At 39.4% G+C, this 14,308-nt stretch overlaps 1 protein-coding gene across 1 annotated transcript in view; it reads right to left on the bottom strand.

Annotated features, from left to right (window-relative positions):
* Positions 1-8,930: 8,930 nt before the first annotated feature.
* The window catches only part of Cad86C (Cadherin 86C), a 164,381-nt gene continuing 159,003 nt past the window's right edge, over positions 8,931-14,308 (bottom strand). The window contains exon 20 of the mRNA XM_069842133.1: positions 8,931-11,792. Coding sequence (XP_069698234.1) covers positions 9,097-11,792 — 2,696 coding nt within the window. The 3' untranslated portion in view covers positions 8,931-9,096. The remainder of the gene's footprint in view (positions 11,793-14,308) is intronic.

Below are 14,308 nucleotides of genomic sequence, written 5' to 3'. Positions count from 1 at the left end.
ATGTTACTTGCATTACAAATGCAGTAACTTTTGTGGTGTTGTAGAGTTTACTTAATTTTTGCAAATATTTAAAAACAATAATTAACAGTGCAATTTAGGTGAAATTGCAGTGGTAAGTTTCCAATTTATAATTATTGCTATGTTAAACGTCTCTAAAAATAATATGTTGAAAGCCTAAAGCAGTAAAATGAATATGGCGCTTAAGCGGTAAGAAGAGGGAAATTGTTATGTGTGTTACGTTGGGAATACTGAATGTGGTTTTCACACTTACCGCGTATTGGTTTTGTGCGGAAAGCAAGCAAATACGCACGATCTCGCACAAACGTAAACGACAATGGTGAGTAGGGGAAAGAAGGATGATTGCCCAAAAAATATCATTACGTTTTTGCTCGCTGAAAATTTCGAGACCTTTCGAAATGAAACGAGACAGCTCACCATGTTGTTATTTTCAGCTCTCTTTATACACAGATAATTAATTACACTCTTTTAACAAGACCGTGTTTGAGTTGGCATGCGCTTCTCTTCAACCAGTACTGTGAAACACCTCAAAAACATTTCAAATATGCGTGTTTTACTTGGCTGCAGCTAGCAAGCTTCGTTACGATTGCAGCCAGTCTGAAATTACACAGAAAGTCATTTAGACGCCCGCTTGCTGATCCCTGCGCAGCTGACAGAAACAAATCGGTCTCGTGGGGTCGTCGGCGATGACGAGGAATTCTAGCAACTGCTGGATGCACCAGGTTCACATAAATGCCAAGGAGGTCTACAAATACTCCAGTCTGCACGAAGATACTCTGGCCAGTTCACAATTATTGCGACATGATGTAAACAAGGTCTTTATACAGAGTGAACCGTAAGTAAGGTCATTAATTCTTTGAGACATTTCAAACAAAAAAGTTTAATACCACTCTGCTCGTTTTTGCTTCCTTTTCGAGATAAAAACTGTTTTATATGAAACATTATTTTCATAGCGTGTTTTGAGAAAGCCGCTACATTAGAATCCACACTTCAGAATAGTAATGTGTACTGGATTCATCTAAAAAGCTTAGGATACAGAGCTACAGAGCAGGTGTGAAAATTAAGGAAAGTTGGATCACAGGAAAAATGTTGGACAAGATGGAGGAAAGGAGAAAATAGAAAAACTTCAATACAGAAGAAACTACAGGAAACTTAACAACGAACTAAGAAGAGAAACAGATAAGGTGAAGGAAGATTGGATGAAAGAGCAATGTGAAAAAAATAGAGGATTTAGAGAGAAAAGGAAGATATGGTTTAATGTACCGCGAAGTAAAATGTTAGGACTTCACAAATAAGAAAAGCAAATCCATCCACTACAGAAAATAGTATTAAAAATTTGTTTAAAAAAGCAGAAAGATTACCCAACTGAATTGTTGTTTAAACACTTCAAAATTTACAACATTACATAAATGTATTATTTTATTTTATTAAAATATTTTCATAGAAATTTTAATAACTCTGAAAGGTATATACATAAATATAGAACTAAAAATATGAATTCTCTGCGTTTGTGTGAACCAAAATGTAAAACCAATGGAGCTTTTTATCATAGCATGAGTCAAGGTCCCAGATTATTAAAGAAATTTTATTTCAATATTATTTCAACTACGAATCCTCTCCAAATTAATAAAAAATAAAATAATTTGTATTGGATTTATAGTTTGGGTTTAAACATAATAAACACTATTTAATCTGTATTCAATCTCAATTTTAATTTTATTTTTGTCTGTATTGAATCCCCTCCTGAGCACGAGTCTTACTCATTCAGGAGTGGGCTAGTTTATTTTTCATTGTATTTATTAATTTTTATTCATTTCAAACTTACTAGCAATAATAATAAATAAATAAAATAAATAAATGTGGTCGATAGAAGATAAAATCGGAAATGAAATAATAGACAGCCCAGGAATATTGAACAGATAGACGAAGAATTTTATGAGACAGGAAATCGTCCAGCTGACTTGGCTATAGAAGACGAAGCAGCCGTATCAGAAGACGAAAAAGAATTTTCTATTTCAAGAGAAGAAATTGAACTAGCACTTAGGGAACTGAAGAATGGAAAATCAACAGGAGTTGATGGAATTTCCATTGAATTAGTGAAATCCTTGGTTGAACACACGAAGAAAATTCTGTCACTATGCAACGAAATATATGAGAAAGGCGACTGGCCTGAAGATTTTACGGAGACAATGTTGCTTCCAATACCGAAGAAAAATAATGCCAAGAAATGTAAGGAGTTCAGGACTATCAGCCTGATATCACTCTCGGCGAAGATTATTCTGCGAATACTGAATCAACACTTACATTCTAAGATGAAAGAACAGTTGGAAGAAGAGCAGTTTGGCTTCAGAAAGGGAAAAGGTACGAGAGATGCAATTGGACTGCTACGAAAAATCGGCGAAAGATGCTTAGAGAAAAAATAAGGAAGTGTATGTAGCAGTGCCGTAGTTGGCCGGTACGGGCCGGTACGCTGTACCGTCTAAAATGAAAACTCGCTGTTACCGTACCGGAAAGAAATATAGATTCGAAAACATGAAAGAATAATGGAACGGAGAAAAATTCTCTCCGGTGCCGGGATTTGAACCTGGGTTTTCAGCTCTACGTGTTGACACTTTATCCACTAAGCCACACCGGATTCCACCCGGCGTCGGAAGAATCGTCTCAGTTTTTAAGTTCCAACTCTTGGGTTCCCTCTAGATTCTTCCGACGCCGGGGTGGAATCCGGTGTGGCTTAGTGGATAAAGCGTCAGCACGTAGAGCTGAAAACCCGGGTTCAAATCCCGGCGCCGGAGAGAATTTTCTCCGTTCCATTACTCTTTCATCGTATGATGACGCAGAATATCTGCATGGAAATATCATATGTACTTCGGTACATTAAAAATAATATATATATGATATGCGTAAATCACTTCGTGATTTAAGACGGCGCTTATTCCGCCGGATCCCGGCCAACTAGTCACTCATATCGAGTGTACCTCAGCACATGTGTGGACTTCGGTCCTGCGTTCATAGACATCTATGACGTAGTGCAGAGGGCGGCCACTAGAGGGAACCCAAGATTTGGAGCTTATTCTGAGACGATTCTGACCGGCGTCGGAGTTGTATCCGGTGTGGCTTAGTGGATAAAGCATCAGCACGTAGAGCTGAAAACCCGGGTTCAAATCCCGGCGCCGGAGAGAATTTCTCTCCGTTCCATTACTCTTTCATCGTACTTTAGGAGTAGTTGTGATTTCTTAGTTTCAAGCTTGCATTACGCCGTGGTATTTTTTTTATAAGTAATTAACACTAACTTTATCGCATGGCGCCTCAAGAAATTTGCTACACTGATTCGCTAATTTCAAAATTTGCGTAGGCATCTAATAACACTAATATCGCATAGTAATCTACTAATTCTATGATGTGGCGCCTCAAGAATTATGCTGCTCTGATTCGCTAATTTTAAAACTCGCTCAGGCGTAATGCTAGCAGTTTGCTAGAAGGGGGAAATTGTTACTTTTTGTACGTTCATGAATCTTGAGTCCACTTACATGTTATAGATTCTATTCCAATTTCAACTAAAGAATGTGAATGAGCATTACTGTAATGAACGATATCTGCACTAAGAAAAGAAATATTCTTCCAGTAAAAGAGTTTCTAAGCGTTTCTTCCTAAAAAGTGTTGAGCCAACGGTGTCAGCGTTTAATTACTTTATGTACAATTTTGGCTGCGATCTGAAAGGTCTGCAGAGGCGCATGCATGACGAAGAAGTAACTTTGGAAAAGAAATGCAGTACGAGTCCATACAGAGTCTAGTCCGACCAAGAAGATTTCAACAGTACCACCTAAAATTTGTTTCCAACTTCAACACTGGTATGTAGTATTTGTGGACCTAGAAAAGGCGTTTGACAGAGTAGATAGGAATAAACTGATTGGGATCCTAAAGAAAATTGGCGTGGATTAGAAAGAGAGGAGGCTGTTCAGTAACCTTTATATGAAACAACGAGTCAAACAAAGTAAGGATAGGAGAAGAAATATCAGAAGGAAGTGAAATAGGGAGAGTAGCACGACAACGATGCCCTTTATCACCTACCCTGTTCAACATCTACTAGCATTTAGTGAAGAACTGTTTTTAGAACATGGGAGGAGTGATAGTAGGAGGAAGAAGAATAAAGTGCGTAAGATTTGCTGGTGATATGAGGAGACAAAGAGGAAGGCAGACAATAGGAAAGACTGATAAATAATGGGTGTGCAGTGAAAGACCTGCCGTTGGGCAGAACACTATGAATGAATGAATACCGGTAACGACAATGTATGAATAACTCAATAGTGTTGAAATTATTTTTCCTTTTTTGCTACGGCATTGGATAATTCAATTTAAGTGCAAAATAAACCGAGAAATTATTTATTATTATTATTATTATTATTATTATTATTATTATTATTATTATTATTATTATTATTATATTGTCCGAAGACAGGACTGAACCTCACAGGTGATACCAAGAAGACACCACTTGTGAGACATTTAGGCAAGGAGATAATGGGACAGGGTGACCAATTCTTTTCTCCCTCCATACATCGCCGATTAGCTACATATTACACTAGTCCAGGCCTGCAGAACCCGTAAGTGGGGGAAATATGACGTCAGCCTCACTCCACTTGTATTGAGGATGATCCACTCCGCGTAGAGTTGTTCACATTCTCTATCCGTGCAAGGTCCATCAGTGGCGGCACAGTATTTTTGAAAAAGGATTGTAATAAATTCATTGTATTTATAATGCGTTATCTCGTTTCAAGGTTTAAATTTTGCTAGATTTCCTGTCGGTAGTTTGTTTGACATTTCTTTACAACTAACCTGCTTTAGATTTTCGAAAACTTTCCTCCTATCATCACCTTCGGAAACATAAATTTATAGGGCAGTATTCATAGACATTCTTAGCGCGGGCTTTCGGTGGATGATCAGCGAACTAACGTTTTTCGCATTCATAAACCAGTGTCAACGATATATGATATGAATTCTGTCTAGCACGCTCGTAGCCCGGGCTAGCGAAATGTCTATGAATAGCACCCATAGCATTTAAGTAATGAACCTTGAAATCACTATTAATTTCAATTCAAAATGAACACAACAAGTGACGTCCTTAATTTAACAGTAACTTATACTGTATGTACTATAACGAAATAACCTTAATTTTCATTAAGTAACTGAACTGCTTTAAAGGAAAAGACAACTTGTTCCAATTAAATTCAATCATCTAAAACTGAAGGCGAGATTCATAAATTAAAATTAATTCAAAATATAAACAAAACTTCTATTGAAAGCCAAAATATAACTTCGGAAAACGTATTATATGTCTTTCTCGTGTTAAATATTACATTACCTCGTTAACATGCTTCAGCCTGTTATCGGCAATCATCAGAACTGGTTGTTGCTGGTCTTGGCGCCTTTTGTTTGTGTTTCCTCTGGAAATGTGTTCGTGTAGTGTAATAATGTGGAGTCAATGAGTGTGTGTTTTCTGAAATTAAGTCGTGTGTTGAGAATTTCATATGGATTTGTTTTTGTGTGTCTACATATTTCGTATTGTTCTAGTGTGTTTAGTTTCTGGGTTTTTGGTTGAATATATAGACACACAAAAACAAATCCAAATGAAATTCTCAACACACAACTCAATTTCAGAACACACTCTTTGATTCCACATTACACTACAAAAACACACCCCACAGGAAACACATACAAATACAAAAGACGCCAAGACGAGCAACAACCAGTTCTGAAGATGGCCGATAACAGGCTGAAACATGTTAACGAGGTAATGTAAAATTTAACACGAGAAAGACATATAGGCCTAATACGTTTTAGGAAGCGATATAGTGTTATATAGTGTTAAAAGTTGTGTAATCAAGATGTATACCAAAGTATAAATTGAAATTATATTCTCCATTATTGAATACACTTTTTTACCACTTACATAATCACTGATGAACGTTAATGAATAATTAATAACTACTTCACTGTCTTAATGTTATACAGTTTATAAATTTTGGTGGTAAATTACCTCGTTGACTAATTTCGACGTGGTTTCCGTTATCTTCTGAATCCTAGTGAGTTCCAGCACTATCTTCTAGTTTCTTGTTTTAGTGGAGTGTGTTCATGATTGTGTCGAAAAAGGTGTGTGTTATGAAATTCCGTTCAGTGTGACGTGTTGTAGGTGTGTTTGCAAAATTCATATTGTTCTCTAGAGTGTCAAGTTGTTTTTTTTTATGTAGCCTATAGTATTTTAATGTTAATGTCTATGTTGCTGTAGTTATGGTTGGAGTTCTGCGTAGGTTGAATTATTGTGTGGTTTTCGACACAAACATGAACACACACCCCCACCACAACAAGAAATCAGAAAATCGCTCTGGAACTCACTAAGATTCAGAGGATGACGCATGCCACGTCGAAACTAGCCAACCAGGTAATTAATAACACAGTGAAAAAGTTATTACTCGTTCAATAACGTTCATCAGTGAAATCATGTGAAGACTGGAACAAAAATTAAATTAAAACCTCGATTAAAATGTAAAATCAAAATCAAACCTAAATCATTTAAATTCGCAGTCAAATCAAATCTAAACCATTAAATTCGCAGTCAAATCATAGCAACTTAAATCTACTAAAATAAAATCACAACAAAGGTAAGTGCTTCGGATAAAACATACATTTATTAATTATTCATATCGACTGCACATTCCCCCTCACCACTTACAAGCAACATGATTCGAGATTCCCTCGTATTCTATTAAATTTATTATTCTCTTTATACGGCAGAGGGACTCGAAGGCAAGCACCACACTCTCGAATGGGCTTATTGTACCTTACTACTCCTTTAATTAGTCATGTTTTTGCAGTTCGAACGACCCCTTTCTTCGTACAGGGTGTTAACGGTATAGACTATTAGGGTGCTATTCATAGACATTTCGCTAGCCCGGGCTACGAGCGTGCTAAAGAGGATTCATATCATATCGCTGACACTGGTTTATGAATACGAAAAACCTTAGTTCGCTGATCATCCACCGAAAGCCCGCGCTAAGAATGTCTATGAATACCGCCCTTAAAATTTACAGATTGTACATCTCGGTCTACTAAACATGATGAAATTTTGTTTTTCCTACTATTTTTGTTTTTAATTCCTAAAATATCATGTTTTTAGGACTGATACTAGTCTAATATTTATTGTTCGAGTAGATGTGAACGTCATTGCCAATGATCTTCCGTCCAGCACACGCTAACACCACCACAACAGAGAGACAAAAGAGTACCCTGATTTGTAAATAAAGATATCACCACAGTTGCAATACACGTGGCGGATCGAAGTGAACAATGACGGTCTACTATCATTTCCAAAAACATTAGACTCATAGATAACATTTTTTTTTCTAGCGAAACCACAAAAGTTACAGAAAAACTATATAATTCTTTTCTGTTCAGTAATTTATGCATATCACCAGTATTTGTTTGGCAGTTTACATCGTTTACACTCTGTATAATCATGATACAGTAATGTGGTACCATCTGACGATTCAGCAATGTAAAATGATGGCTCCGATGAAGTTCCGTTAACGTGACCTTATACCCTTCCAAAAGCGTACTACGTTTTCCCAGACTGATACGCCCAATATTACATTACGCTGAGAAATAGGTATATTTTGTGAATGTTATTGAAATCATGTTAATCAATATTTAAATAGAAAGTGACGGTGGAATGACGGAGTAAAACGGCAGGTCATTAAATAATAATGATGTAATGTATTATAAATATGCTCCTGTAACGTCATATGACGCAGGAAGAACATCTTCTTAGCTTAAACAAATTTTTACTGGCTGTTATAGTAAAAGATATGAATTTCATAATCTCAGAATATATATGTTTTTGTTCACCGTAACGGAGTTGATTTCGTTAAATGAATTAAGTGTATATAATATATATATATAGAGTATTTACAGTTAATGTGTATCATGTTTACTATTATGTTCTATAATATATATATATATATATATATATATATATATATAGGCCTATACATATACGTTAAATGTTATATTTTATTTAACGACGGTCGCAACTGCAGAGATTATATCAGCGTCGCCGGATGTGCCGGAATTTTGTCCTGCAGGAGTTCTTTTACATGCCAGTAAATCTACTGACATAAGCCTGTCGCATTTAAGCACACTTAAATGCCACCAACCTGGCCAGGGATCGAACCCGCAACCTTGGGCATAGAAGGCCAGCACTATACCAACTCGCCAACCAGGTCACTATATATATATATATATATATATATATATATATATATATACTGTATACAATAGTAGGCCTATAGTATAATAGTAGACAAGTATATATGGTGACATTCCTATGTAAGAACTGCTCTCAAATAGTTAATACTGTCCACACCTGTGGAGTAACGGCTAGCGCGTCTGGCCGTGAATCCAGGTGGCCCGGGTTCGATTCCCGGTCGGGGCAAGTTACATGGTTGGGGTTTTTTCCGGGGTTTTTCCTCAACCCAATATGAGCAAATGCTGGATAACTTTCGGTGCTGGATTCCGGACTCATTTCACCGGCATTATCACCTTCATCTCATTCAGATGCTAAATAACCTAAGATGCTGATAAAGCGTCGTAAAATAACCTACTAAATAATAAATAGTTAATATTTACGTAGAAAGTGACGTAGCATCAAAACGATGAAGGAAGCTTCATAGAAGTCTACTAATGATGATGATGATGATGATGATGATGATCCGCGTAACTCCAGACTCCACAGTACCACTTGTCGTATCAGAACGAATTGATTTCCTCAAAATAAAAAAAAAAATCTGAGAAAATACAGAGTTAAGTGACCCATAATGTATCTTGAAGGTTGTTCCTCCTTTTTGATATAAGTAACCACATTTATTGATTAAATAGTTTTAATACAAATTTACATAAATCTACTACACTCAAAACAGGCGTAGTCAGTCATAACAGGAAGAATCTCAAAAGTTACAAGTAAAAGAATCCACAACGAAAACGCAATGCACTCAGTGTTGGCAGGCGAGGTGCTTCACACGTTTGACGTCAGTACTTCGGTGAACTACTGTCAGGTCGCAGCTGTTTGGTCTGCATGTCATCATACGCTATTGTGAACACGCTCTTCTTCTCCATCAGGTGTTGACTTCGCTTCTTTTTTCCACCTCCGCCCATCAACAAAGACGACATTGCAATTCCGGAGTCCATATCATCATCAAAAACTGTCACTTTTAAAATTTGTTCCTCAGCCTTTTCCAGTTCTTTATCAACGTCTACTTCTCCAAGTGTTTTTGTGCCCGCATCGTCCTTCACAGAACCTCTCTTCTCGTTTTCTATATTTTTGGCTACTTTGGTATCCGTTGCAACAATTCGTCCTGGTTTGTACTTTTTCTTGTTCTTCTCCTTCTTTGCCTCGTCTTCCTCTCGTTTTCGCCTCTCCCTTTCCTCTTTCTTGGTTTTGTACCACTCCATGTAGCGCGACCCTCGCTTGGGTGCAGGACCACTTAGACTTCCTCTTCTGACTTCGTTGCTTTTACCTACAGTATTCATCTGATTTAAGGATTTTGCTCTACTAGCAATAGTTTGTTTCTGTGATAGATCTAAGACGTCTTGTTCTATTCCACCAGGTTCTGACAGAGACCCTCGTCTAGACGACATCCGGCTTCTGTGTTCTACTTTTGTGTCATTTGGAACTGAATTTCGTCGATCCTCCCTGCCAGATGCAAGTGTATTCAAACCAGTTTCAGATCTGGAACTACGCATCGAACTTCTCCCTCTCTCCGGCAGATTCTGACTTTCATTGTCTTTCACTTCTATCGAACTCTCCAGTTCTGAAGGTCTACCACTGGTCGAGTCACTAGATGCAGCGTAACTGGACGCTCTTGCGCGACCCTTGTCGGATAGAGATCCGCGTCTCTCATCCGACATCTCTCGCTTGTCGGAGCTGTCACTCTCCTGAAACTCGACGTGGTGTCTCTTGGGAGGGGGCCATCTGTTGTCTTCAAAGTTCACATTTCTCACATCCCCAGTTGACGCAGAGACTCTCAAAGGTGAGTGAGATCTATAGCCGCTTCCTCTGTTATCATCCGAAGCGTATTTCTTCCTCTTCTTTGGTGAGCGCTCTTCTAACGAGTCTGTTGGAGTCTCTTCTTCTACATCCTCCAGCCCGTTCTGACGTGGGTTCGGTACGCTCGTTACCTCCATTTCTCCTGATGAAGTTGCTACTTTAGCCTTGTTATTGCGACGTCGTAACAAGCTCGTTTTGTTCTCTGTGTAATTGCCCCCCGGGATGTGATCTGGTATAGCTGATGACTGCCGCTCGGCCGCTTCTAAAGCACTCTCAGTTTCTTCCATTATAGGAGTTTTTATTTTATGTCGTCTTCCAGGAACAGGAAGGCTCTTGCCGCCAGCTCGTTTCAGCCTCAGATCTCTATTCAACGAACTACGTTTTCTCTTACTTCTGTGCTTCTTTATCCAGAGCCCGTGCACTGCACTCCCTGACAGACTCAAACGCGAGGCATTCTCCTCCGCAGTTGTGCCTTCTTTGTCCTCCTCTTCTGTGTAGGAATCATCGTTGTCACTTCTGGCCCGTCTTCTAGGCGGCCGCATGAGGTGCATAGGCTCAGTCTGCGTGCTGGAGTCCACATCCGTCTGCGTGGCCATCGTGGCCATCAACGCCTGTCCCGGCAGGCTCTGAGTCTCCATGTTTTCTCCTGCCGTAGCCAGGTACTGCTCGTGTTGCCGCTGAGCGACCAGCGCCTCTGTGAGCAGCAGCGTATTGTTGAGGCGCGCTTCCTCCTCCAGCAGCCTCCTGACCAGCAGGTCCTGCTGCTGTAGGCTCGTCAGCAGCGCAGTATCCGGCGCTGCTTCCTCCGCTCTGGCGCCGTCGCCCTGCTGACTGCTGTTGTTGCGTTGGTCCTCCATGAAGCGCTGCATTATGATCTCCTTGCCGTTGTGGTGTTGCTGACGTGGCGGGACGAGCGTCATGGGCCTCTGCTCGGGCTGCGGTCCCACCTGCGCGAATTCCTGCTCGTCGCCCGATCTGCCTCGCGTCACAAGTCGCAGGATCTCGGCGTTTCCGTCGCGGATATAAAACTGTTCTCTGCGCGATGGCGCGGCCGTGCTCAACTCCTGAGGGTCGTCCTCGTCTCCGTCTGAATGCTTCACTCGTTGTCCTCGGCGCAGGACGAAGCGGTACTCGCGGTCTTCGTTGTCAACGTCCCTGTGGCCTTCCCCGCGCCTGTACTCCCCGCCTCTGCCCAAGTCCGAGCCTCGCTCCGCCTCGTGGCGTCGTATGGAGTCCGTGTCGTGATCCTCCTCTGCGTTGATCCTCACCTCGCGGTGAGGGTGTCCCCTCGCTTGTCTGTGGTCTACTATCTGGCCCGGAGGAGGGTAGTCAGCGCCCTCTATGTCCTCCACGTAGATGGTGTCGCGGTGGCGGTTGTCGGCGTGGCGCTGGAGGTCCTGCAGCTCGCGCGTGTAGATGACGGTCGGACCGTCGCGTACCCTCACGTGCTGCGCGGGCAGGCTGTGCAGCGAGTGGCGGTCCTCGTGCCCCCGCGCCCCCAGCGACGCCGCCGCCGGCCCCTGGATGTCGTAGCCGTACCGTCTGTCGTCCAGACCGGTCGAGTACAACTCGTCGTGCTCCTTGGTGGGGATGTTACGGCGGTTGAACCGCCAAGAGTGATACCGCTGCTGCCGCTGATCAGCGCTCCAGGCTTCTCTTCGGTGCCCCATCCATTCCGCTGACAAACATAACACAATCAGTGTGCTTGCGTTATAGCATTACATGGCATTTGACCAAATAATAATACTAGCTATTTAATGTAACTTTCGCCAACATTTTGGTTCATGGTTTCAGAAACATGAAAAGAAATAAAGAATAATTGATAATTGGGAAACACTATTTCAGCGCATATGTAATTTACATTATAGACTGACAAAGTACATCAATTACATTTAATTTTATAGTATATAGTCTATTATAAAACACGAATAGAATTCTTTCTCATTAAACAGAGTCGAGTACAAGTAATTTTATAACTAGGGCTAGGATAGTTATGGAGTAACAATTTTTTTCTGTTTCATTAAAACATATGTAGATCGTAATATATGCACTCAACAATGTTTTCTCATTGAGAAAATATAATTTTTATAGTGCATGTTTTTGCATAATATTATTGTAATTTCGTAATATTTAGAAGACATCGTTATAATGATACATATTTTGCGATTTTCACAGAAAAATGTTTAGAAATGTAATTTATTAAATTAATAATAATAATACTTTTTTTAAGCAGCTGGCTACGGACTGGAAGGTCCGGGGTTCGATCCCAGGTGGTGACGATTTTTTCTAGTTGCCAAACTTTCAGAACGGCCCCGAGGTTCACTCAGCCTCATATAAAATTGAGTACCGGGTCTTTTCAGGGGGTAAAAGGCGGTCAGAGCGTGATGCCGACCACACCACCTCATTCTAATGCCGAGGTCATGGAAAGCATGAGGCTCTACCTCCATGCCCCCCAAGTGCCTTCATGGCATGTTACGGGGATACCTTTACCTTTTTTACCTTTTTAATAATAATAATAATAATAATAATAATAATAATAATAATAAAACAAAATTTTTAGTACTATGTTTAAGTTAAGAGGTATTATTAAGTCGGCAGCAAGAGGAAAAAATTTGTTGCGTTGAGTTGCACACATTGCGAGTTTCACAGACAAATTTTTTTAACAGTTTATTCATAATTTTATTAATCGTTGTCGTTGTTTAGTCAACTGTCCGAAGACAGCTCTGAACCTCACAAGTGATACCAAGAAGACACCACTTATGAGAAAACTAGACCAGGAGATAATGGCGTAGAGTGCCCAGTTCCTTTCTCCCTCTACTGCATACATCGCCGACTGACTATATATTACATTAGTCAGACTTCAGATGTAGGGGAGAGTCGGGTAGTATCGGACATCGGGTAATATCGGACAGTGAGTTTCTTTCATCTACCGCTCGATGATAATAACTGATTGACATGGTTACGTTTCTGTGATGTCGCATAGAGAAACGTAACCACGTCATTCAGGTACTACCATATGGTGGTAGTGAAAGAAACGCACTGTCCGATACTACCCGATGTCCGATACTACCCGACTCTCCCCTATACAAATAATTCTCTGACATATCATCAAGTGAGATGTACTGCCTGATAGTAGATACACATATCAGCCAGAACCTCAATCAGAGGTAAAGGACTAGTTAAGGTAATAAAATTAGTTTTCTTTCGTTTTATGTCTGATCATGCGCATTGCGTCATTTCTGGGACTTATAGGCCTAAAGCACATGTGCGACAAAACTTTTTTCTAAGATTGTACATATTAGTTAGAACCTCAATCAGAGGGATTTTATTAATTTACTATTAATATTATAGGCCTATATAAAAATAATAAAATTATATTTAATCTTATTGTTAGCATTACGTTTAAGTTTTAATAGAATCAGCAGCAATCAGAAATTCAATTTGAACTTCTCTTTCGGACACTGAAGAAACACTGTCACTAGAAGAAATCGTAATCTTTATATTATGTCAATAACGTCTGTTGCAGCTGAACGTTGTTTTCCTCAGTACAAATCAATTTTTAGAAGCAACTGACTAACATTTGTGTTTTCAAACTTCAAAATGGTGACTGTTATACACTGTAATGGGAAGAATTAAGTTGGCTTCGATCTACTACATTATCAGTTCCAGTCCACTAACTCAGTTGAGTTTTACAATATTACATTTTCATACTTCTGGTATTTGTTAACTTAGATTTCCAAAGGCAAAAATAATTATGACAAAGAAATTAATTTTAATTTTTTCATTATTTCATTATTTTCGGGAAGTTTTGGACAGTAATTACATATGTTTTGGTTGTTATATCCATGTTTTAAATCGCATAATTACATACCGTCATTTCCCATAACTATTGTCCTGGAACACAACTATGGTCCACGACACAACTATTTAAAGAACATTGTAGAACAAAGTGACTTGACTTCAAACTACAGTACAGCAAAAATATAGATAAACGAGGTACTACGTTATGGAGTACAACATTTTAATGGAACATAGTTGTGTTCCAGGACCATAGTTATGGGAAATGACGGTACATATTTTGCAATTTTCAATGCATAACTATCCGAGCCCTAATTACAACTCTGCTTGCTATGGAACAAGACGTGGAAAAATTATACCTGAAAAAGCGTAGCCTACTAATGATATTTTACATAC

Source organism: Periplaneta americana, chromosome 12 (genome assembly GCF_040183065.1).
Source record: "Periplaneta americana isolate PAMFEO1 chromosome 12, P.americana_PAMFEO1_priV1, whole genome shotgun sequence".
NCBI classification, from domain to species: domain Eukaryota; kingdom Metazoa; phylum Arthropoda; class Insecta; order Blattodea; family Blattidae; genus Periplaneta; species Periplaneta americana.
This window is presented reverse-complemented; position numbering and strand designations above follow the sequence as displayed.